This window comes from Trichomonas vaginalis, chromosome III (assembly GCF_026262505.1).
Source record: "Trichomonas vaginalis G3 chromosome III, whole genome shotgun sequence".
In the NCBI taxonomy this organism is placed as follows: Eukaryota; Parabasalia; order Trichomonadida; family Trichomonadidae; genus Trichomonas; species Trichomonas vaginalis.
In genome coordinates this window covers 15489180-15516476 of record NC_067205.1, presented here as the reverse complement: position 1 = coordinate 15516476, position 27297 = coordinate 15489180, and the positions used below count along the sequence as shown (strand labels likewise).

General features: G+C 30.1%; 5 protein-coding genes across 5 annotated transcripts, besides 1 other annotated feature; 1 reads left to right on the top strand and 4 right to left on the bottom strand.

Annotated features, from left to right (window-relative positions):
- Positions 1-139: 139 nt before the first annotated feature.
- Positions 140-1633, top strand: TVAGG3_0707430 (armadillo (ARM) repeat-containing protein family; the record flags this gene model as incomplete). Its single annotated transcript, XM_001318407.1, has 1 exon — positions 142-1425. One exon carries the CDS (start codon positions 142-144, stop codon positions 1423-1425), a length of 1284 nt encoding a protein of 427 aa, XP_001318442.1.
- Positions 1634-3117: 1484 nt separating this feature from the next.
- On the bottom strand, positions 3118-3450 carry TVAGG3_0707420 (cyclin-dependent kinase inhibitor 2C-related family; the record flags this gene model as incomplete). Its single annotated transcript, XM_001318408.1, has 1 exon — positions 3118-3450. The coding sequence occupies one exon, from the start codon at positions 3448-3450 to the stop codon at positions 3118-3120; it is 333 nt and encodes a 110-aa protein (XP_001318443.1).
- Positions 3451-5433: 1983 nt separating this feature from the next.
- Positions 5434-5904, bottom strand: TVAGG3_0707410 (spectrin binding; the record flags this gene model as incomplete). Its single annotated transcript, XM_001318409.1, has 1 exon — positions 5434-5904. One exon carries the CDS (start codon positions 5902-5904, stop codon positions 5434-5436), a length of 471 nt encoding a protein of 156 aa, XP_001318444.1.
- A 961-nt stretch (positions 5905-6865) lies between these two features.
- TVAGG3_0707400 (uncharacterized protein) lies at positions 6866-10190 on the bottom strand (the record flags this gene model as incomplete). The annotated part of the gene is made up of 1 exon (XM_001318410.2): positions 6968-10156. One exon carries the CDS (start codon positions 10154-10156, stop codon positions 6968-6970), a length of 3189 nt encoding a protein of 1062 aa, XP_001318445.1.
- A 456-nt stretch (positions 10191-10646) lies between these two features.
- Positions 10647-26603, bottom strand: TVAGG3_0707390 (midasin-related family; the record flags this gene model as incomplete). Its single annotated transcript, XM_001318411.1, has 1 exon — positions 10677-26603. One exon carries the CDS (start codon positions 26601-26603, stop codon positions 10677-10679), a length of 15927 nt encoding a protein of 5308 aa, XP_001318446.1.
- A 691-nt stretch (positions 26604-27294) lies between these two features.
- Positions 27295-27297: part of a mobile genetic element that runs on past the window's edge.

Sequence of the window (27297 nt, the reverse complement as noted above, 5' to 3'; positions counted from 1 at the left end):
GCATAGTATGCCGCTGTATCTAATCTATTACAAGGCCTTTTTGCATCAAAGTTATTTCATGTTAACATGTTAAAGTATTTTATTTTATGTAAAATTAACATGTTAACAATTTTTTTTCTGTTATCAAAAAAAGTGCCAAAAATGTTTCCATTCACTCCTCAACCTTTTGAGAACGATTTAACGAAATTTCTTACAGAGAATCCTAATGCAGACTATAACACAGTTATTACTCACACCGATATCCACCCAACAGTTCGAAATGAAGCAATGCCGCTTGTTAATTACTTAACAACGGATGAAAATCTTACAATAGCGCTTAAATACATTTTTAGTGATGACAAAGATACAGATCCAACAATTGTGAAAGCGAAAAGGAATACCGTTTCAGTTTTTTCCTCAGTTTGCTTCAAATTACACGATATAATCACGAAAAACGAAAAATTTATCAACGCATTCAAAGCATTCCCTAAATCACCAGATCTATATAATAACACATTAATTTTCGGAAACTTTGCTAGAATTACAGAAACTTTAGCAAGATACACTCAAGGATCATTTCTAATGCAAATCGATGGCCTTTTCCCATTCCTTGCCGAACATGTAATTGTCATGGCGTCCCGTGAATTGCTTACCCGCGTTTTGACTGATTTTTCGCAACATCTTCCACCTGATGATCTTAAGAACTTGGCTATCAGTCTTGTTGATGCTCTCAAGAGCGATAATGCCTACTACATTGCGTCAATGATTAAAGACGCAATTAAAGAAAAATCGTCGTTAGCGGCAACTTTCCAAAAGAGGGACATTCTTACAACGATCATGGATGCAGCTGTTCAAGAAAGGACGTCTCCATTTACTCCATTGATCAGAACAGAGATTTACGTACTTCTTGAGTTATTATTCAACCAAAAAGAGAATTTAAGGCTCCAATTGGTTCCTAAATACGAAAACAAAGTTAAGTTCGATCCAAACAACCTCGATTGTGCTACATGTGCTTCTCTTCGCGTGTTTTCTGAACATATTCCAGATTTTATGGACAAATTCTTTGAATCACCACCACATTCATATCTTAACGAGTGCATTCTTTCTGTTCTGAGGAAGATTGCTGAAGAAGATATGGTTCCTTTCGCAAAAGATCAAAAATTATACGCCAGAATCTCAGAAGTTTACGGAAAAGAGAAATTAAATGGATACATATACGAACTAGCTAATATATGTGCTAATAATCCAAGAGTTGTGCAGCAATGCAGGGGATGGTTTTCATTCAAAGACGGTGCAATGGCTGAGTACGCAAAAGAACGCCAAAGTCGCCTGAAAAACAGACCGAAACAGTCTGTGAAGAAGAGTCCATCTGATTTCGACGACGCTACTCCAACTGCGCCAAAAATTTACTATATCGAAGAAGATAATGTTCTTGTTGATTTATAAAAAAATAACTGTTTATTTTCTTTCAACAAATAATGATTTATTTCTCAATTATTTTGAAGACGCGCGAATGCATGCACGAAATATTCACAGGATGTCTATCTTAATAAATACCTGATAATGGTATCAAGTAGATTAAAAATCTATGTCTGGAATGATTTTTTGTTTTTATGCATATGATTGTAATTACTTTTAGGCAAGTAAATATACTAATTAATAATAAATTGATATTATGAAGAGTTATTTTTCATTGTGGCCTCGTGAAGAAACTTCATAAAGAAACTTTTTCATTGTGGCTTCTCATCAAAATAATGTAGGACCATACACAACTATTAATAGATTTCTTATGATAGAATCATCAATTCAAATTTTTTTGGTCCCATTTTTTCATGAATTCGTAATGCCCAAAAGTTCAGAGTATATTTTTAATTTATTGTTTTGAATTGAACAATAAATATTTTACAAATTCAAGATTTCCTGATCTAATTGTTGGTGAAGAAGCACTGTTTGGAATTGGATAAAGACATTAAATGCAAATATAGAATCTAAAAAAAAACTAGAAAACTACATTAAATCTTTATCACATAGTAATTAGAATTTGATGAAATAGTTCATTCTTTCATGTATTCAAATTTGATTCATTTTAATTATGAAGTAATTACAGCTAAAATACAGTAATGTAAATGATATTTGTAAGTCATTCGAATCAAAAAGAAAAAATATTCAATAAAATTATTCATAACTATTCTATATTTAATGGATACATATAATAAATTTCATTGTATATTTCCTACGATCTTGACTGATGGTATTATTTCAAATAATCCACAAAAATTACTTTGTTAGAAAATGCCTGAATTTTCTTGCATAAGTAATGATACATAAATGGAACCTCAATATTACCAGAATTACTAAAAATTAATATCAGACCAAAGTGAAATTTTGTAAACAATTCATAATTAAAAAAAAACTCCTTTTTAATCATTTCATGAGTAGTCCCAATATTATAACGTCTAATATATATTCTAACGTATCATAACCTTCTGATTTATGCACATTTGAATAAAAATAAGTGTATTGCCACCCCAAAGAAGTTATAAATCTTTGAAACGTTAATTGAATGTAAATAGAATCTCAATTTTTGATGTGTGGAAAAATCATATTCCAGTATAGGGCATTTTTGGGGTCGCTTCGCGCCCCTGACAAAACTTTTTTTGGCAAAAAAGGGCAGAAATGATTATTCAAAATTAAATGTGCACATATATTGCGTATTTGAAAAAGTTTGGAATTGACTATTATATATAATCAAATCTATTAACAAAGTAGAAAAACAATTGCAATCCATCTTTTGACTACTTTACGCGGATATATTTTTAAACGCCAAACTTGAATTTAAAATCGTTTTTGGGCGATTTTTGCACTTGTAAAAAAACCTTTATATTTATACTAGTTGGATTTTGAATTTAGACACATTTACATCATTCAAAAACTATTATTGTATACTGAAAGAAAAGGTTATTTTGAATAACTACTTTTTAGGATATAAATCATCGACAATGTAAAAAGCAATTGATTTACATAATCATTCTAATATGCATATAAATTGATGTGCATAAGTGATAAAAATTGAGAGATGGCAAGGAAAAATCATTTTATTAATTTTTAGGAGAAGAAATCGTCTTAAGGATGATCATTTTATTTTGCACCATGTGAAATAAGAAGTTCAGTTGTTGCTTTAAAATTTTTTTCTGCTGCAATTTGGAGAGCGGTTTTTCCTTTTTCATTCTTTTCATTGATATCTGCGCCATGTGAAATAAGAAGTTTGGCAATTTCTTTATGATTATGTTTTGCTGCAATATGAAGAGCAGTTTCTCCATCATTATCTTTTTCATTGATATTTGCACCATGTGAAATAAGAAGTTCGGCTACTTCTTGATAATAATTTTCCACTGAAATATGGAGAGCGGTTTTTCCTTTTTCATTCTTTTCATTGATATCTGCGCCATGTGAAATAAGAAATTCAGTCATTTCTTTATAATTATGTTTTGTTGTAGCATGAAGAGCGGTGTCTCCATCATTATCTTTTTCATTAATATTAGCACCATGTGAAATAAGAAGTTCGACTGCTTCTTTGCTATTATTTAATGCTGCATTATGAAGAGCGGTTTTTCCATCATTATCTTTTTCATTGATATTTGCACCATATGAAATAAGAAGTTCAGCTGCTTCTTTGCTATTATTTATTGCTGCACTATGAAGAGCGGTTTTTCCATTTTTATTTTTTGCATTGAAATTTGCACCATGTGAAATAAGAAGTTCGGCAATTTCTTTACTATTAGAAAATGTTGCATCATGAAGAGCAGTAGTATAATTTTCGTTTTCATTGATATTTGCACCATGAGAAATAAGAAAATCAGCTATTTCTTTCCTATTATTTATTGCTGAATAATGAAGAACAGTTCTTCCGAAATCATCTATTTTATCGACATTTGCACCATGTGAAATAGATAATTTGGCTATTTCTTTGTAATTTTGATTTGCTGCAATATGAAGAGCAGTTCTTCCATCAAGATCTTCTTCATTGATATTTACATCATGTAAAATAAGAAGTTCGGCTATTTCTTTATGATTATTTTTTGTTGCATAATGAAGAGCAGTTTTTTCATAATTATCTTTTAGATTGATATTTGCACCATGTGAAATAAGAAGTTTGGCAATTTCTTTATGATTATTTTTTGTTGCATAATGAAGAGCGGTTTTTCCATCATTATCTTTTACATTGATATTGGCACCATGTGAAATAAGAAGCTCAGCTATTTCTTTACTGTTTTTTAAGGTTGTAATATGAAGAGCTGTTTCTCCGTCATTATCCCTTTTATCGACATTTGCACCATGTGAAATAAGAAGTTTGGCAATTTCTTTATGATTATTTTTTGTTGCATAATGAAGAGCGGTTTTTCCATCATTATCTTTTACATTGATATTGGCACCATGTGAAATAAGAAGCTCAGCTATTTCTTTACTGTTTTTTAAGGTTGCAATATGAAGAGCTGTTTCTCCGTCATTATCCCTTTTATCGACATTTGCACCATGTGAAATAAGAAGCTCAGCTATTTCTTTACTGCTATTTATTGTTGCAATATGAATAGCGGTTTCTCCGTCATTATTTTTGTCATTGATATTTGCACCATGTGAAATAAGAAGTTCGGCTATTTCTTTGTTATTATTTTTCGCTGTATTATGAAGAGCGGTTTCTCCGTCATTATCTTTTTCATTGATATTTGCGCCATGTGAAATAAGAAATTCGGCTACTTCTTTGCTATTATAATATGCCGCATGATGAAGAGGAGTTCTTTTGTAAATATCTTTTTCATTGATATTTGTATCATGTGAAATAAGAAGTTCAGCTATTTCTTTATGATTATTTTTTGTTGCATAATGAAGAGCGGTTTTTCCATCATTATCTTTTTCATTGATATTTGCACCATGTGAAATAAGAAGCTCGGCAATTTCTTGACTATCATTTACTGCTGAATAATGAAGAGCAGTTCTTCCGTCATTATCTTTTTCATTGATATTTGCACCATGTGAAATGAAATATTTGCAAAGAGATGGAATGCTAAACAGAGATGAATAAACAAAACAGGTGTTAACATCATCAGTTTGATCAAAAGAAACTTAAAAAGAATCAAGATTATTATGAACCCCACAATAGAATAAATTGATCTCTATATTGTATTCATTCATCAAGAATGTAACAAAATCAATGTTGTGTGACACAATTGCATATTCCATGGATTCTTCACTTGGTGTTTGATGTTTCAAACATTCACTCATAATCTCTTGATTTCCTCCTAAAAATGAAATATCGAGACATATTTGAGTTATTTCTGAGTCAAATTTCGTCCTTAATAATTTGAAACAATCAACAGCACCATGGTAACAGCATAACTCAAGTAATGAATATCCGAATCTATTTTCTGGATATAAATCGCTTTCAAGTATTTGATTTTAATCAAATTCATCACTTTCCGTGAATGTGATGAATCTTTCTAAGTCATTGTACATGATTGCTTTGTAAATTGTATCTTCTGTATGAATATCGAGATTTTCTGAGTTAATTTCTTCGAAATCATAAGATTTGTTTAATTTAATTCCATATTCTTTATAAAATAGGTAGATAACATCTAATGGAACTTTGGATGACTCTGTTACATGATAATCATCATAAATTAGTTTGGCAAGATATAAATATGACTTTGTATAGCGATTATTATATTGAATGATACATAAAATATCTTCCATTATTTTTTGGGGAAGATATTTATTTGAATCTATCAATTCCATTGTGATCATTGTGTAAATCTTGTTTAATTCTTCTTCATTATCACTTTTCAGTCGATACAACACATTATATGAATCTATGTAGTATTTGTAGATACTTCGCAGTTCACTGTATTTAGTTTGGTTAATATCGGACATTAAATAAAAATGATTCTTAGTCAAAAATTTTAATTTACATTTTACATTTTCTTCACAATTTTAAATGATTCTTAGTCAAAAATTTTAATTTACATTTTACATTTTCTTCACAATTTTAAATGATTATTAGTCAAAATTAAATTGTTTGGAAATAGAACGTAGGTGCAATTCTAGTTTTTTCATTGGAATTTTTGGAAATTATTTTCATGGAAATACGGAGGAATTAATAAGTGTTGATTAAATTAAAACATATGTTTGTTATTTCGAGGTATTTATAGATCCATATTCCAGCTCACATATGGCGACGAAGAAAGCATATTTATCAAAGTTAAATTTCTTTTCTTTCGTAATTTCTCTTGTGTATAGCCCATAACGTTCCTGATAAAACTTAAGCATATTTATCAAAGTTATGCACAAGTTAAAGTTCATTTTTACATTACATTACTGTCAAACTCTAAGTATAAGCATGCCTCTATATGTAGAAACTATCTGCGCTATTTATTTCCCGGCTTAAAAAAAATAAAAAAAATAAAAAATAAATAAAAAATAAAAATAAAAAAATAAAAAAAAATAAAAAAATAAAAATAATAAAAACTAGCAATTGCTACTACACTCGTTTTATACACAATTCAATTTTTTCCAACGTTCAATTTTTTTCCCACATTTCAATTTTTTTTTCCACAATTTGAAAAATCCAAGAAATAATTCGAAGTGATATTGGGCAAAAATAATTAAGGCAATATCAAATACTGTAGCTTTGAAATGTTATGTCATAGTTTGAAACGATATTATCATTTTTTCATCTAATAATAATGATGGAGCTGAAACAAATCAATATTTTTCATTTCTTAAATGCATAATGCTATTTGTTTAAAAAAATCAATAGCCTATTTTCGATAAGAATATTTTTGAAATTTTTATTTTATCGATAAAATATCGAAATTGGGAAATACAATAGCATCGAATTTTCAAATTTAAGGTCTCAGTAAGCTCCAGTTTTAAGGAAACGGATACTTTAAAATTTAAGAAATAAAAACATATAAAAGTAACTATAAAAATACTTTTAATAAACAGTTATATATTTCTTGAAAGGAATTGAAATAGCTTCAACACCTTCTGCTTTGATAAAGAATGTTGCAATATTTGCAACACCAGGCGCAGTAAAGAACGCCGTAAATGTCAATCTCTTTTCTTCAAGAGATCCAATTTCATCAACATAAACAATAGTCTTTCCAATAAACACAAAATTCTGTTCTTCATTTGCGCAAATCACATTTACATTCGTGAGTGATTTATCAGAAATGTTCTTAATGATCAAATCGATTTCTATGACATCATTTTCTTCCAAAGAAAGAGAATCAACACAATTTATATCAAATTTCATGATTTCTTTCTTTGCATTAATAGGAAACTGTTTTACAACCATCTCTCCATTTTTATCCGGAGCAGAGATCAAAACATATCCGCCATAAATCGATTTATCAGTGAATGTATCTCTCCATGTTTCAATTTTGTCACTTTTATCTGTTTCTTCCAAATAAACAGAATTATTATTTGTGCTTGGAATATTGAGTTGTTCGAACCATTTTCCATTGAATGTTCCTCGAAGAACAGTGTAATCAGAGTTCTTGTGAACAAACAACAAATTCTTTCTGCCATCCCTAGGATCATTGAAAACAGAAACATCAATGATTTCCTTTGAATTTGACAAGACATTCAATTGAGAAACGAAATGTCTCCACGCCAAAGGTTCATTTGCTTCATAGAACCAAACGAAATGAGAGACAAATCCCATTGTCGAACCTTTCACTAAGCAATTCAGGATAATTTCTTCATTTTCCTTGATTTCGCTCTTAGTTATGATTGGAACAACAGAAAAACCGTTAATTGTCATCGTGTTGTCAGAAAAATAAAAAGAATATGGATTATCATGCATCAAATAAAGCTTCTTGATTGGAGAATCACCAATGTTAGAAATAGATATCGTAAATTTTTTGATTTCGCCGTCATTCAAAGAAATATCTTTTTCATCATTGATTTTAACAAACAATGTTGGTTGTTTTGATAAACTCTGCAAATTAAACAAAGGAAAGTCCATGAACATTTGTGCTGTCTCCCAGAACTGGAATTGGATCTTAGAAACTTGGAATTTCTTCTCTTTTAATGGCAAAATTTCAAGCTCTTTGATTTGGCGGTTTTTATCGATAACTTTTGTAAACATTTTACAAAAATCGTTTTCGATAAATTCATCTGAAACAATCAATTCTTTTTTAGTGATTTCGGATTTGGTAAATTCAGGTTCTTTATCGTTTTGAACCTTATTTGCCAAAGAATTTTTGTTTTGCTTTTGAATTTCGATTTTGTTTTCCGAAACTTCAGCAATGACATGTGTTTTCTTCATGTGGATAGGTATATTGCACTTGTCAACATCAATCTCGAACTGGAACTTGATTGGCTCGTTGCAAACAACAAATTCAATTGGATTTTCTTGTTTGGATTTTATCCAAATTTTTTCGATGTTTCCCATTGCTCTGTTACTCTTCTCCCAGAGGTCAATCATTGGCTGGAATGGTTCTCTTTGGTATTTGAAGTACTCGGGAGATCCGTACTTGACAATTTTGGCTCCTTTTCGGACAATAAAATACGGTAAAATTAAATTATCAACAATGGACTTGTCTTTGAGGTTGTTGTACGAATTGAACATTCCTCGTAAGACTTTCTCGGCAAAAACAACGTTGCCGCTGTGGCAAAGCAAATAAAAATAAATTAAAGGCGTATTTTGGGTAAGACCACATTTATCTAAGTCTCTGGCTATGGTTTTAAGAGCTTGTGCGTTTAATCTCTCCCAACAAGCCGTAGATGTTGTGGATTGGTGCTTAAGAACATCTAAATCTGAAACTCCGCAGCGGAAGATTTTGGATGGATCGTCGTGAGTAGTCAGTATATGCTGAAGAAAGACTGAGCAGCGATAAGCATTTCCGCTGATCGGATTAACTCCATTTGGTCGATTGTAATAAGACCTCGCAATTTGGAGATAACGGGCTGCGTGGCGCTTTCTCTGGACAATTAGCGATTTTGAGGCCATTCTCTCGTAGCAAAGTGCGATAATTGCGCGGGATATTAAGGAATTTGCTGGAAAATCTTTGAGGAGCTGCAGAAGATGTTGCTCTGATTGTATCAAATGATCTTTTGAGGTATATGTGTGGATAATTAAGAGATACAAAGAAAATAATCTGATATCGTTGTCATCTGTTGTTATTTCTTTAATATGGACTGAAATATCTTCAATTGGAGCCAACTGAAGTAGAAGTAAGTGAATGTAACAGAATTTCGCTTCTCGATATTTCGAATAATCATTTTTCGAAAGTAATTCAAGTAAAAGTTGCCGAGCTTCATCGAATTGACGAACAATGATTAAAGCTAATATCAAACTAAAGATATGATCATTAATTCCTTCATTTTTTGATTTATTTGAGAATAAACCTAGGAATTTGTTTGAAGATTTTGCTTGCATGAGCTTTGCATTGCGTTCTAATTGTACTATTTTCTTTGAATTTTCAGGAATTCGAGTGATTAATATATCTGATAATAAATCTGTTAAAATTGTATTGAGTTTCCCTGAATTTTGGCTTACATCAACAACATGATGGAATTTTTCTCCAGAAAATGTTAATTCTGATTTATCTTCATTAAAATCTGTAATTATTGGCATTGTGATCTCTTCCAATATATTCTGTAATCTATTTTGAAAACTAATTGGAACATTCTTTAATAGATGCTTCGGATTCGTTGCTTTATCGATAAATGCAATTATATAACGCGGAATATCCGAAAAAACCAGCTCGTTGTTCCTGGGAGACTTCGATAATACTTTAAATGTATCTTGGTACCATGGTAGAAACTCGTAATTAAAAGTTTTTAATTTGAAAAAATCTTGAAGATGTTTTGGAGTTGATTCTAAGCAAGATGCTTTCAATTTCATCATGTAATCTGGTGTAATAAATATGTCTCCGTAGGTTTTAAGAATGTCAACGCATTTTCGAATTGTTTTTTCGGATTTATCATCGTGAGTTTTATTGAGATTAAGATATCTCCATCCAGGAAGCTTTGTTGCATGTGCTAAACCTATTCTTCGGAAGATTGAATTAAGTTTGATATTATATTTTAGTAATTTGTTTGAAATTGATTCATCTACCCAGATTCCAATTACAGGATAATATTCATGAAGAATTGGTGTATCTGTGTATTCCATGAATTAATTTACTGTAAAAGGAAGGAAAACAGATTTGTAAATAAAATTCATCTATGAAGCAATGTTATAATCTATCATTTTGTATAATGAAAGATTAAGTATTTTTCTGAATAAACAAAAATCATTTCTGCAAATTTTGTTGCGCAAAGTTACACATTTCTCATTTAGTTTGTAATAAGAAATTTACAAAGATACGTCAATGTCTTTTAAGCATACAAAGCATTTTTCAATATTGGTTGAGAAATTCATTTTTTATATAGCTAAGGATGTCGAAATTATCAAAACACATTTTTTTCTCATGAATTGCCAAGGATAACAATTCTTGGAACATGAAATTTGGATAGAATTTGGTTGAAAATTAGAAAGTGAAGAGAATGGTCTCCTAACTGCCAAGGCTGCATCCTTAATGCAACATATGAAAAAGTAGATGTTAGGATTTAAAATAAGAAATATATTTATAAAATATAAAAATAAATAAAATAAGTTGAATTAATGTCTTAATTTGCTGTCTATGATCTTTTTAATTCTCATTTATGTCTTCATCATCTTCATCTATTCTTTCATTGTGTTCAGTGTGTTTGTTTTGAGCTCTTTGAAGTTCCTCTTGAGCTCTTTTTTCTTGTCTCCTTTGTTTTTTCTTCATTTTCTTTTGTTTTTTACTAAGTTGTTTGGGAGTTTCATCCTTTGGCTCAAACTTAGGCATTTGAGTTGGTTTTGGAGTGATAAATTCAGAAGAATCGTGATTACCAAGTAATTGGGTTCGAATTTCTCTTCTTTGGGCTCTATGCTTCCTAAGAACAGTTGAATTTGAATATGTTTCCTGTACTTTTCCAACATTGAAAGAAGCAACAGCGTCATCAATAATTCTTTGAAGCATTCTGGTGACTTGAGATCTAAGAGAAATTCCACTGTTATCAAATTGCTCATACATTGTATTGAACTCTTTTCCACCATATCTATGGAAATAAGTTTCAAATGCATTAACTGCCTTGTATGCATTCATATGAGTGTAAAAGAAGCATACATCAATTCCTTTTTGGGCAATTCTTTGAATTCTATCAAGCATTTTAGGTTCTTCTTCTCTATCAATGGTCGTATCATTAATTCTTTTATTTGTCTTTGAATCAAAGCTAGTTCCATGGCAACTGGCATCTGTAATCATAATCATGATCTTCTTTGATTTTGGCCTCCAATCCATTGCTAGAACTCCGTCAAATGCTTGAACCCAATCTTCAGGTCCATCATTTGCCCCGCCGCCACATGATATATAATCGAATTTATCTGGATCAAAGTGATTTGCCGATTGGAATCTAATAATATCTGATCTATTTTGCATTATATGCCCAACGTATCTTGCCATTGCTAAATCTCTAAAGAATACGGCAGAGTATTGAACATTGCAATCAGAATAATTGTCGTTGATATATTTTATCAATGTCTTTGATATGCTTTTTGCTCCAGTTATCATTGAGCTTGTGGTTTCCCTTAATACTAATCCATTTCGGCCTGGTAAATTTCTCATGGAACCAGTTGCATCAACAACAAAGCAAATATCAATAACACTGCCATCAACATATTCATTAAATTTGAGTGAAGGAACAGCCATTGGTAAATCAATATTAAATTTCTCTGGTTGCCATGTTGTTGCAAGTTTATAACTCCTTAATAATCTTTCTCTCTTTTCAACAGAGAGGAGCCATACAGCAATATTTCGAACCAATCTCAAAGTTCCTTCTTTGTGTAGCTCATTGAAGAATCTAGTGAAAGAACCATCGAGAATAATATCACCAGCCAAACTTTCTGGTGGCGACATATAGTAGAGATTGCTGAAATTACCTTGTGTTGTGACAATGAATGGCTGGAAAGGACCAAGATCGGCATCTCCTGGGACACATGAAATAGTTGTACCTTCATATAAAGTCTTCACATTGAATCCGTACAAAGGTCTCTTGCTTCCTGGAACATCAATATATGATCTTTCATCGAATATTCTCGCTTCATCTCCATCAATGTTTCCGAATCTAAGCATTTCTCCACCTTTTTCATCAACACTAAATCTGAATTTGATCTTTTCGCCTTCGAGATTTACTTTTTCAAGGAATTTGTTCAACTCATAAGTTAATGGATTGTTATCAGCAGAGAATAACAAAGATCCTCCTCGCTTCTGGAATTCAATAAGTATATCAATGAAAATATCTATATATTTGGATGAACCTCCTTCATAAAGTTCATCTGGTTTTCTATCTTCACCTCTGCCACAAATTATCCATGCTTGAGAAAACTTTCCTGATTGAAGGTATTGAATTGCAGTGAGATAATTCTGCACGATACTGCATTTAATTCCAAGTCCAGACAATGATGCAATAATTCCATCTCTGCTTTCAAGAGATTTTCTAGTAATGTGATCGCTTTCTCCTGTAGTATTAGCCTTCATCATACAGTAATCCCAAAATTGGCAAATCAAAATATTCTGGTTCCAGATTTTTCCTCTTCCTAAATCAAATACTTCATCATTTTCGTTTTTCAAACCTTCTTTGGTTTGGATAGTTGTAGAAGTTGATTTTTGAACGTTTGAATATTTATATCCGCCTAAAATATTTGTAAGTCCATAATCTTCATATCTATAGATTCCAGAGTTTGAATTATTTGAATTATCTTTCTGAACAGAACGAATATTTTGATTATAATAAATAGAGTTTGTTTCTTCAGATCTTTGAATATTATCAAGTAAATTAAAAATGTCGCGGAAAACTGGATTTTTGCTATCAGAATCAATTATATTATATATAACTTTCACAATATCTCCGTTTGAATCTTTAGCTTCAAATGGTTTAACTTGCACTGAAGGATTGAATTGGCCTCTCAATGATTGAGCAAGAGCTATTGGAATATTGAAAGGATTTGCAGATATAATTGGGTATTTAAATGCCCTCTTGATATTAATAGGATTAAATCCAATTCCTATTCCGAATACTGGAGTGTTTCTTTGTTCGAGCATTGTAATTAATGTTCCAACTTTGCCTAGTTCATTTTTAGAAATTAATGCATCGGTGAAACATAAGCAAATTGAACTCTTGGTATTTTGTTTTGATCTCAACTCATAGACAGCATTTATTGCACTTGAGATATCCGATTTCAATTCAGGATTAATGCATAAAGAATAAATTGCTGCCCAGATATCGGAGTTTTCGTCAAATGCATTTAATGAAGAGCATTCGTGGCAAATTTGATAAACTTTATTTCCTTTTGTGATGAAGATTGAAACAGAATCGAAATCAGCATTTCTCAGAGATAAAAGTGTGAAAACAATCGTTTGATATGAAAAGTTTGCTGTAAATTGATTGAAACAGCTTTCACTCGCATCAATAACAACAAACAAAGAATGAGAAAGTATGAATCCTGAATTCTTTTCCAGGTAAATTCTCTGATCTTGACCTTGAGTAATATAAAATTGTATGAAACCTTTCAATGAAATATTGCTTCCTTTTGTGCTCTGCGAAAACTGCGTTGGTTTATTTGGTTCAAATGCAGAAACAATCTTTAATTGGTTCTGTTTAATGTTCTTGAAAATATCTAATGGAAGTTTTTGATGATTATCACAATTTGCTATAAAGATTTCTTCGCTGCAAAATCTTATATTCGGAAAACCTTCTGATTCTTGGAGAAGAGATTCAATCGATGCTGAATAAAACTCTGTAGTATTAGAATTGATTTCTTCTAATCTGAAATCTACGACCGAAAAATCAGTATATCTTTCAACTATAACTTGTTTGTTTCCTTCTCTTCCCATATCGAATTGATTAAATGCATTAACAATTAATTCGGCTACTTTGGTTGAATCATGGAAGATTGTATTAGGATCTTCATAAAATCCAAATTGATATTTGATAACATCCATAAAACTGTCATTGATTTTCCTGATATTGCTTGAAATATAACCAATTAATTGTTGTTTATCAGCATCTTCGATCAAAGTGTGGAGAATCATTGAAACAACAACATTCTGATCTTTTAATAACGATGCATATGAATTAGTATCATGTAAATTGTAGAATAATCCATCAGAAATGACATAAATAGTTCTTTTTGTATTTATATCCATTGGGATTTGTTTAACTTTATCAAGTGCATCACCTAAATCGGATAACTTTCTATAAACAGAGAATGCATCAAGAGCCATTTGTATATGATATAGTTTTAATTCACTATTCTTGTCTTTTGCTAAAAATTGAAATCCATTATCACAAAAGACAACCAATGCAGTTGGAACATGCAACATCTCTAATGCGTAAGCCATTGCAGTGAACAATGTGAAAAATGGAGCTCTTTGTGTCTCATTGATTGTTGAACTTGAATCCAAAAGGATAACGGCATCACTCTTTTCGAATATATCCATTTTGTCTGAAGCATATTTCACAATGTTTTGGGCCAATTGAATTGATTCATTGATGATTGGAAGCACTGAAAGCTTGGCGCTCTCCATGTTAGGAGGATCACTGTAATCTTGCAGAATATTTTTGCTAAAACAAACTTTTATATCATTAGATGGGTTTGACATCATATCAAGGATCCATTTTTGAACTTCATTTGTTTGTAATTCTGAGACAACTCTTGTTTTTGTTCCGTCCCCAGTTTCTTTTGTTTCAATTTCTTTGTTTATTTGAACTTTCGCTTTTTCAATTGTTTCCTTTGATGTCTCCTCGATTGTTTCTTCAATTTCTATTGTTTCGCTGAAAAGAATTGTATTTTCTAAGCTCCAAATTTGTTTTGATTTAGGCCTAATTGTTTTCGGAAGGATATAGTTTTCAAATGAAGATCCGCTGTTGTCGAATAAAATTTCATTCATAAGGTTGAAGTAGCTCTTAAACTTTTCGGTCTTAGGTTTAAATGGATTGTTATGATCAATTTTAGTAATCCACTCATTTATTGCATTTAAATAATTGAATATTTTTTTAGCATTATCTATTGTGGCATTATTTTCTAATATTGAAAGAATATAAAGTGGGAGATTCATGCATAACTGATATGAATTTTCAAGAATAATATCGATATTTTCCAAAGTTTGTTCTGCTGGAATAACAGCCAATGCTGCATTAATGCTTGAAATTGACTCATTTCTTGTTGAGTGAAGAAGAAAATGATTAATTTTTTCTCGCTTGAATTCATTAATTCCATTAACATTATTTTCTTGAACTGCAATATATTTAAAAGCCGAATCTTGTGAAAATTCTCCAACAATGCTGTTAAGGAATTGAAGATATGCTTTTTCTATTATTTCTTTGATGAATGAATTGATTTCCTCTTTATCTTCATAATTTTTAAACGCTTCTAAACTTTCCAAGAATTCATTCTCAAGATTTTCATTTGAATTTAAAACAATTCTTTTAATTGCTTTGAATTGATTCTCAGCTGATAATCCAATGATTTTATTGGCAATTGCACATTTAAATTGGTGATCAATATCGTTTAATTTTTGGTTATCGTACTGCATTATTGGCGGCTGAATTATGCTATGAGCTTCATATATGGCACTTTGATAATCAAATATTTTGAAGAAATGATTTCCTTTTTCTTGAATATCTTTAATTTTTCTTGCAAAAATATCTATAACGATATTAATTTTCTTTTCAATATCTACTTTTCCTTGTTTTAATCCATTGAACAAAGTTTTTGTTTGTTCGTTAATAAATATCATCAATTGCGCTACTAATTTATGTATATTATTATGATTTGAAATAATTTTCTTAATTTTTTCAAAATCTATGGAAAATGGGAACCAGCATCCATCAAACTTCGGATCAATTGGATAATGATTTTTATTTTGGTTGGAATTTTGAGAACCACTGAGCCTGCAACAGATTATGTTCCATCCTGGTTGAATTTGATCCTTTCGAACACCATAGCTGCTATTTTCCAAAATTACAAAATATTCGATATATTTCTTAGCATCAGTAGGAATAAATACCTGTTTTGAATTTTCATTATATTTAATTTCAATATTCCAATTTGGTATTTTATACTCTTCATGATAGCAAAATGGTGTTACTATACAGAATTTTTGATATTGAATGGCTTGATTAATATGAATGATGCATTGAGCGTTCGATTCCAAATCGATTATTTTGGCATTGCATTTTGGAGATGGATATTCACGGCGTTTTTCAGGTATCCGATAACGGAACTTCGATTTGTCGATATTGACGAAACATGGAATCACATTAATAACCTTTTGAATAGAACCAAAACCTTTTGCAAAAGAAGCTCGAACAATTATTTGACTCAAATCTGTTTGCCAATCCTTGAAATGCATATTGAAAGTGACAATTTTTTCAATTTTATTTCCAATAGTTTTGGATTTGAACAATGAAGTATTTGAAGATCCATCATCATTTATGACATTTATAAGGAGATTTTCAGATTGAGGAACAAATTGTATTGTTAACTCATCTTCATCAAATTCATTATATGTACTGAATAAAATGTAATATGTGCACGCTAAATTACCTGCATATGTAAATTCTTTGTCATCGAATTCGGTCAAACTCAGATTATATAGATTCAATGAAATATATCTTTCAATGAGTTCTGTTTTCATTGATATTTTTTGAGAACTAAATGATTCAATATCTGCATTTATACTCATATTAACATCTATTGGGCGATTAAAGCTAATTTGAGAAATGCAATTATTGTAATTTAATGTTGGTGGTTCAATTTGTTTAGATCCTGTAAATTTGGTAAAGCACAATGAGTGTTCGATTGGAGTACCTTCTTCATCAGTTATTGATAATTTAATCCTTTCATCTTTAAACATAACTGGTTTATTAATCATGTAACAATCATGAACTTTATCTTCAATAAATGTGTTGTTTTCCGACATGATAAAGAGTTTTACATCCCTGTAGCTGAATTTGATTCTAATTGGGATAGATATATCGTAAATTTGAAGAATTGCTCCTATTTCAGGAATTTGTTTTGGAAGGGAGTTGATTGAAACACTCAATTTGATTTTATCTTTTTCGAATTCCAAATCAAAATAGCATTCTTTATCTTGGTGGAGATTAATTTTATATTTTTCAACATGTCCAATTATAGGAATAGCAAATACGAATGGTGTTAATTCTATTTGTGATATATTCATTAATGATATATCTATGTCTGCAAATGTGCACTGAATGTTGTCATTATCAACAATAATTGCTGGCATGAAAAGATTCGCTTTGTTAATTTTATTAAAATTAAATTTGAAATCTTTTTCAGATAGTTCTGGATATGAAAATGGGTTACTTGTAATTTTAATTTTTTGAATTTCTTCGATTTTGATGATATCTTTCGAATTATCAGTTTTATCGTTCATTAATGTTTCAATTTTATTGGCATATGAATTCAATTCTTCTAAGAAATTTGATGTATTTTTCAGGTTTTCATTCTTATCGAAGCTGAATTTTGGTTTTCCAAACTGCTTCAATTCTGAAAGGAAATCGTAGTTATTACAATTATTATTGAATTTTTCCAAAAAAGATCGAAACTCATTTGAATTCTTAGAACCAAATAGAACTTTGATAACGCCTATGTTCGGAATGATGCTTTCTTTGTTATTCTTCAAAGAATTCTTAAGTTTGTTCTGGATTTCAATAAATTTTTTGTAATCAAACTTATCTATTTGAATTGCCTCTTTATAAATTGGAATTTCAATAGTTTTGACTTCGTATAATTTATCATCAAATTGAAAAGTATCTGACGCTTTAATTGCAACTATTTCTTTCTGGCACTTTATTTTATGCTGATTGGATTCTTCATCTATGTATTCAAAATAGTCTTGATCTTTATTTTTCTTAATAAGAACTACGAATTCTCTGCTAATGGAATTGGCATATTCAAGCTTTTGATCACAAAGCTTAATAAATTCTGAAAGGCTGAAATCGTACTCATCAGTATTTTCTAAATAATCAATTGTTGGTAAATTATTACAAAAAGAAAGGAGATGAGAAGAATAAACCATCCAATACTGCATAATTGTTCGATCAAGTTTCGTTTCATTAATTTTATTCATAAATTGGGTTTTATCGTTATTCAAGCATGTATCAAACTGCGTAATAAAATCAATTTGATTTATTGAATTCAACTCTTCGTCATTTGATTCAATATCACTTTGCAATTCGTGAAGTTTCTTGTTGTATTCATTGTTGACATAAAAACCAAACGTACCAATTGGATTCCAAAATACTGTAGAAAATAATTTCCTTAGCATATCAGATTCTTCAGATTTCGGTTTATGATATAGTTCATTAATAATCTCAATATCAAAGTTTCTGACTAAATATCTATAAAATTCACCAACAATTTCTGAAAGTTGTTGATATTTCCTGTTTTCGACAAACTTCTCGATTGTTACCAAGCATCCGTTAATAAGAGTTGATGCCAAATTATCTTGACCATTTTTGAAATTTTTGATAAAATCGAACAACTCTTTGATCCTTTTAAGTGAAGAATCTATAAAATCTGGCAGTTGTTCTTGTGATAAATAAACGATTTCTTTTGTTTTTGAATGAACAAAGCCTTGATAGAAGTATGGCATTTGGAATTTTGCTGTTTTTGATAGATCATGTATATCATCTTCATCAATTTCCTTATTCCAATTGAATGTATTAAAAATGTTATCAATATTAGAATCCTCTGCAATATCCATAATCTGAAACAATAACTTCGAAGCAGATTTATATAGTGGTGATATAAAATTCTTAATAGCTTTGCTATTTCCATCCCCATTTAATTGAACAAGTGTTAAATTAGAATATAATCTTGAAATAACTAGTCCAATTGTAATTTTGTTATCTGAAATATCCAAAAAGCTTTCTGTTTCCTTACATTTTTCAAAGAGAAGGGTTTGAAGTGGAAGATATTCTTTTCGATTAGCCTTAAAAAGTTCCAAATCATACAATCTGATTTGGAATTGCTCATTTCTATTTTTGCATATTGATTTCAATAGAATTAATTCATCATCTTCAACATTATCATCAATGATTTCACATAATTCAGAAAATGACTTTGGATTCTGTTTTTTAAGGATATTTTGAAGTACTGGCCAATCTTTGTCTCCTTTGAAAATCTTTGGAGCAAATTCAATAAACAATTGAAATGTGTCATCATTAAGAGTGGGATATAAGATTGGAACTGAAGGAGGTACGATTTCAAGCACTTTTTCTATTGTATTCTTCCAATTTGGAGAGTTGGCTTTTTCAAGATCAATCATAATATCAAATTTATCTGATAATGCTTCATAATCAAATAGCTCTGGATATGATGATAATCCTTCAAATAATTCTTTTGTCGATGATTGTTGAATTTCAGATAAAATTTCTTGATCCAATTTATAAAGCTTCATGAATTTTGATTTTAATTGTGTGTAATGTTTCATTAATTCTCTGATAGCATATAAAGATTTTGTTTGCTTCAGCTGATTTATAAGATAAATAATGTATGAATGTTTTGCAATATAAAAGAACCAATCTGTTTGTTCATTGTTTTCGCTATCTATGTAAAGACTTCCAAACTCATTGATATTAAACTTCTTTGGAATATAAATTTCTATTTTGGCATAATCTATCATTAATGCAAGAATAGTTGATGAAATATTCGTGCTGAATATACCCTTATCAATGAACCATTTTAATACTTCATAGTGTGGTTCTTTCTTATTAATATACTCGTTGATCTTTTGTAATTGACGTTTTCTCCTCTGAATACTTGAATTTTCAGAATCATCAATTTCTAAATTAATTTTTTCAAGCCTTGACTGAAAATCGCATAAAATTGGAGAATTTTGGAATTGTTTAAGATTGAAGTTAATAATTGCTGTCACTATTTGAGGATGACTCTTGGCAATCTTGTTCCAAAATTCTGAAGTAAGAGAAATGTGGTTCTGTTTTGATATTGTCGCAATGTATTTCAGAATTGCACTCCAATCTGAAAATAGTCTGTAATTTTGCTTGAAAATGATATCACAGGAAATATTGAATGCTTCTGCATAAAAATCTCTAAGGAATCCTTTCATTGAACGAATATCATTGAAAATTGATGTATAAATAATTGAATTTGAATCCTGCATAATAGAATTGATAAAATCATAATCAATACATTCGTTATCAAGTTCACTTTCTATTTGAATTTCATGTCCAGTTATTTGTATTAATATTTCCAGCAACGAATTTTGAGTGTTTTCAACTTCATATTGTGTGGACTTATCATGAACTTTCTTCAGTACATTATTTTCGAATTCAAATGTAATGCCATTCTTCTGAACAGCATCTCCAGTACCGATCATCCAAAATGGACCATTTGACCGTAAAAACATTAAATATTCTGCAACTATTTCAAAGAATGTTCCTTTCTTAAAGAATTCTACTCCAATTGTAGGTGATTTGATAAGAATTGATATCAACTTATTGACATTATTTTCCATCATTAATTCTCCAATTAATCTTAAATCTAAAGCAGAGTATTTCAATTCAAAATTGAAGATTCGATTTTCAAGAAGGTATATGATCGCTTTGGAACGACTTTTGAATAAATCAATTTGTGGAAATTCATTAGCATTAACTGTTTCGACAGTTTTATTCTTAATAATTTCGGCATTATTGCATGTAATGAAACTAATAAAATCGCTAATCAAAACCATTACATCTCGATAGAAGTTCATATTGCTTCTGTAAATTTTTTGATCACTAATTATCTTGTTAACAACAGGCTTTAACTGCTCAAGTTCTCCAAATTCGATGATGTTTAGATGAGAAAGAATAAATTCGATGTTTAGTGTTTGACTTCTCTTAAAGTTTTGAAGTGATTCAATAAGGTTTTTGATTTCTGTGCTCTTTACAACAGATTTTGTTGGAATTTGTTTCATATATTTCTCATCAACTTTAGTATTAAATTGATTTATGATTTCTTCTTTGTGATCTTCTTGAATGGATAGTCCTCTCCCATAATTAGCATATAATGCATTTAATATCTTTTCTTCATTTAATGGGACAAATGAAATCAGTGATTTGGCGATTTTAATTAATGTTCTTCCATCAATTATAGTAAATTCACCAAATTTACTTCCTTTTTGGAGCAAATGAGTATTTGATATTCTTGCAATAGTTTGAACCATTTCTTCTTCAGATGCAAAGATACTTCTCTCAGCAGAAACTAATTGCCCATATAAAACAATGAATGAAGAGATGAATGACTCATCAATTAGTTGAAGGTTATAAATGAAACACCTACTTAATACGCTTTGAGAAATATTTCCTTTGTGCAATGCATCAAATGGATTGTATGTCATTATTATTCTGAAATCTTTATGAGCTTCAATAATATTATTTGATCCATGTTCATAAAGATTTAACTTTGGTTTGGGTGATAATAGAGAAATAATTCTGTCAAATATATTTGACGGGCATGCTTCAATACCATCTAGAAGCAACCATTTTCCTGACTTCATTGCAGAAACAATTACTGAATCGTACTTTTCTATCATGTTATAGAACTGGCAATCATTCGTTATTCTTCTAATTAAATTATTGATTTTCTTCTGATCATCTTCTCCATGAGAGTCTAATTCGAGTTCAAGTTTCTTGCAAACAGCCTTTAGAGCGCTTGGTGTCCATCCTGTAACTTGTATATCTGGATTTATTTGTTTGATTTCGCCGAGAATCTCTGATCTTTGTTTTGGTTTCAATTCTGATAGAGGTCTATAACCTCCGAATATTATGGAATCTGAAGTATCTGCATTTAGTTGAAGCACTGTTACCTCTTTTCCAGCTGCCTCTGCGAATAATTGAACAGCATGGGATTTACCTGTAGCTGTTTTACCTTGAACAATAAGAGGAATTGGTTGAGAAATAATCGAATTCAAAATTAAGAATAGTTCCTTCTGTGAAGATGTGAGATTTTGAACAAGACATTTTGTTCTGATATCATCAATGTGATATTTAAATCTTTTTCCATTGATCATCATTTTATTAGATTCAATTCCGATTTTAATTTCAGAATCTGTTTTATCCATAGGAATATTTAGGAATTTGCTTTGAATCATTTTTGTAGAATTAGGTAATGACTTAATTAGCTTCAAATACAATTTAAATGTTCTTATAGTTATTGGTATCTGAGATTGATTGTCTTTCTGTTGAATCTTAAGTTTGTATAAAGCTTGAGGAAAATCATTAACTGCATATTTCATATTCTTGTTATTAGCAATTTCTTGACAAATAGTAACAAATTCCTTTTCCTGATAATCATCTTGTTTATAAACAATTGCTTGCTTCATGATTGTATCATTGATCAACTGCTTTGATGTTAAGCCAAATACCATGTAATCGACTTTTTGAACGATATCTCCATTTGGTAATGTTACAGTATTGGATTCTGGGTCAAATACCTGTGCAAGAGCTTCAAGAAGTGAGTTCGAAGCTTGGTTCAACTCCTCAAAGACAATCCAAATTGGTCTGCCAGTATTCGAATTATTTGTGATTTTGTCGAGAAATGCAGATGGTTTAAATCCAAATGATGTTCCATTTTCTGTTTGTGACAATTCATTGTGACCAAAAACGTTTTCAATAGTCGTTAAGTTTGAAATGGTAATCGTAAGTACATCAGCATTGAAAACCGATGCAAGATACTTAATAACATGTGATTTTCCAACACCATTAGCTCCTTGTACCACTGTTGGATATTTAATAACTGCAGAAATGAATAATGATTCTGTCATCTTTTGAATTGACTCTGTAAAAACAATTCCCTTTCTGTTTTCTGTTCTCCTATCAGGAATGGAGAAAAGATTACTGCATATAACTTTCCCTTCCTTAAATATCAAAGGTGTTTGCAATGGTCCGCATGCTGGTTTAATATTAATTATATTATAGCAATACAATGCCATTGAAAAAATTGTGAAGGGAGAAGTATCTTTTTCAATTTTAGAAATTCTTTCACATAGACGATTGATAACAATTTTTTGATTTGTTGTATAATTTGATTCCTGATCTGATATGTATTCAATATAGCTTTCATTGAGAATATACTTAAAATCCTCATTTTTGTATTCTTTTGTTTTTACAATAGTCATTCTTGAAAGCATTGCATCAGAAAGTTTGTTCTTTTCATCTACAGTGCATGTTGCAATTACTCTAAATTTATCAGAAGTGATCTTAATTGTTGGATTTTCAGAAGGAATGATTGTGTTTGTGAAATCTTCATTTAATGTTAACTCTGGATTGATTGCAAAAAGTTCATTGAGTCTTTCTGTAACTGCAACAGATGGATGTGAAAAATTCTTAAGTATTAAAGTGTTTTGTTGAAGAATAGCTGATGTGATTAATCCAGGTGTGAATACTGTTGTATAATATGAAAGAAATGTTGATTCATCATTTTCTTGTTGAATTGCTTCTAAAATATTCCTTTTGATTTGCTCAATTACATTATGCATTGATGAAAGTTGCATAAGATCATTTATTAATGATTCAAATTCTGAAATTTCAAATTTCTGTGCAAAGATTTTCTTCTTAATAGTATTTGCTCTATCAAATATTGTAATATTGTTTCCAATTCTAGATAAAATATCCATTAATGAAGCAATTACTGATTTTCTATCTGTTAAAATGATGTTTCCAATAAGAGAAGATGTTGTTGAATCCTTATTGAGAGTTACACATTTTTGATTATTTGATGTGTGCTTTGCAATAAATTCTTTATATCCAGATGGGCCAACAAGAAGAATTGGTTCTTGAGAATCAATGATTTTCATATTGAAATATGTCTCCCAGACTTGATTGAGTTCAATATTGATATCAACATCTGGTTTTGGAGCAGTTATTTCTACAGTTCCTTTTCTCAAAATGCAATTTGGACTGTTTTCAATGAATTCAACTTGAACATTACTTTTCATATCTGTTATAAGTTGTTGTTCTTGTTCTGGAGATAAATTGAAGGCAATAGAAACAACTCTAATGATTTCTAGTAGTTTTTCATCATCATGTACACTTAATAATTGAAATGCAGCATGATGGTGAGGTGTTAATGTTTTATTCTCTCTAAATGAGATATTTCTCCTAAGAAATCTTCGAACTTCTCTGAATGACCATGGTTTTGACTTTAACAGCTCTGATTTACGGATGTTCATCATCAAGGTGCTAAGATTTTGGAGATAGTTCATCAAATTGATATCAATGATATTTTCTGACATTTCAGAAATAATTGATTTTAATACTCCTTGTAAATCTTGTTCATCAAGCAACGGATATTCAATCATTACAATCTTTGATGTTAGTTCACCAGGAAGGCGCTTTCTTCCGAACATCGAAATGTCATTTTGGCAGCCAATGAAGAAATAATTTTGATGAACTTTTTTTGTTCCTTCGTTGTTTGGTAGTTCAAGTTCATCACCGCCATTGCAATCTACTGCTAATCTCAGCGATTTGAGAACGTTTAATTCTGCCAAATTCAATTCATCTGCTACGAATATGCAACCATTAGATATAGCTTCTGCAATTGGTCCTTTCTTGACTTGGAATCCACCACCAGTAACAACGGCGTTGCCAAACAATTCGCCTATTTGTGTTTCTGAATTGAATGATACTTTGATGACTTTCTTATCCAGAATATATCCGAGTGCCTCTGCCGCAGATGTTTTTCCGTATCCAGTCTGAGATTGAACAACCACATGTTTGCCAATATAGAATAAACTAACTATAGTTGCAATAAATTTTCTCAACTTTGGTGATTCATTGAAATGAAATGTTGGTGAGTCATTTTTAATATTTGAAATTACTGTGTCAATAAATCTCTCCGAAATTGAAGCATATTCATCACCAATTAAAACATTAATTAAAAATTGGATGATATCATGCCCTGGCAAATCTGGAAATCTCTGATGTAATTTAACAAAAGAATTAGCGCATTCAATGATTTTGACAAATTTATCATTGCTTTTGAAATCAAGATTTATTAATTCTGAGGCAATATCGGGAATTCTCTTGCTAATATATTCAAAGAATATTTGTGAATCTTCGTTATCTAATTTGAATTGATCATCAAGAAAGACGATGCTAAATCTATTAATTAATGCTGGTGACATTTGTTTGATTGTTTCATAGCTTGCTGTTGCAATAATTCTGAAATCTGGATGAATATTAATTGTTTGCTTTTCAGGTCTTTCGTTGATCATAAATTCACTTCCTTGGGCATATGAAGTATCAATAAGAGTGTTCAGTCTTTCGATAACCTGGCTTTGAATGTTTGAAATATTATCGAGTAAAAGTACATCTCCATTTAAAATCGAATTTACAACTGGACCATCAATCCATCGTAACGGAATTGTAGGTTCTATCCCTTTGTCTTTTTGAGATTCAATTGTATATTTTCCAATTAAATCGGAAATTGTTGTTTCTGGAGTGCAAATAACAGTTCGTGGTGGAGATCTCTTTGGATGAAAATCCTGTGATATTAATTTTGCCAGTGTTGTTTTTCCTGAATTAACTTCACCTACAATTAATAATGGTTTGGCTTTTTGAATGCATAAAAAGTTTGATATTGACAATGCATTTGTTAAAGCACGATTCTTGAAATAGTTTGTTGAATCAAAATCTACTCTTGGAAGCTGTGGAATTGAATCAATTCCTAGTGATATTTTGAGTAAATCTTCTAATTTTGATCTTTCTGATGATGGGAAACCTGCAATGTATGTTAAATAAATAGATAGTGGCAATGATATTTGATTTGAAACATTGTGTATTGTAGATTTAATGTCTCTGACAGTGAACATTCTGTATGAATTTGATTCCTTAATTTTGCATGAATCATGAAATTCAAGTAATCTTTGAGTTGTTTCATTATCAATCAATTTTGATTGAGCAATAATACGTAATTCGTCAGAATCAAAAGGATCAAAATTGATTATACTGAATTTTGATAAGAATTTCGCTGATAATCTATTTCTGTTTTTAATATAATCATCTTCAGCTGGATTTTGTGTTGCAACAAGTTTGAAATTCTTATTTCTTCTTATTTTATGAGGATTTCCATTGTTTGTTTCAATAACCAAAAAATCCTGATCAAGTGATGCTTCTAGGAATTGTAAAATTTCTTCTGATGCTAAATTGAGTTCATCTAGAATAATGGAACGTCCTTCTTTATAAGCAATTGTATATGGGCCTTCTTCAAATTTTGTTATTTCTGTACTTGAACTTTGTAATATGACTTTACCAATGAGCTGATCTACTGTAGTTTCTTGGCTGCAATTGAAAATTATTGCATCGCCCAATGCAATTTTAGCAGAATAAGTTTTTCCTGTTCCTGTTGGACCATTAAGGAGAACAGGAATTCCAGCAAGTGTTTTTTCTCTAATGCTTTTTAATCGTTGAACAGCCTTTTGGGTCTGTACAAAATCTTTTGGAAATACAATTTCGTCCATGAATAAAAAAAATGACCTAAAAAATTTGAATACTTTTTTCAATTTTGAAAGAACTTTTGATTTAGTAGACAAAATAATTCCACTTATTTAAACAATAAAATATTAATGTATAACTACAAGGCAGAAATTTTTCATAAGACGTCTTATAAGACATGGATTTTTTCATAAGACAGTAGTAGTAGGATATGACGGGTTTAGTGACTTTTTTTGTTACATCTATATATAGACGATGCATTAAAATATATTTATTTATAAATCATTAAAAAAATTAACATTAATTTTAAAATAATTTATTTTTTTATCTTTTATAAATGACCCAACAAGTAAAACCAGATAAAATAGATTATCGAATTTTAGAGGATGGTGTTCCTGTTTATATTCAAAGATTTAAAGGGAAGCAATATTATAGAATTGTTAATCCTGAATATCTTAAACATCAATTTAAAAAGGAAGACTGTGAATTATTAAACGCTAATGAATATGAAAATGCTAAATCAAAACTGAGATATAAATATATTGGAAGTGATGAAAGATGCAAAGATAAAGATAAAGTTTATACAGTTTCATATAATGAATGGAAAACCAATAAGATAAGAAAACATTTAGGAGATTATGGGAAATGTTCTGAATTCTTTAAATCTAGTATATACGAGAGAGTAAAAGAAATTAGAAATAATTATTTTCATGAATAAAA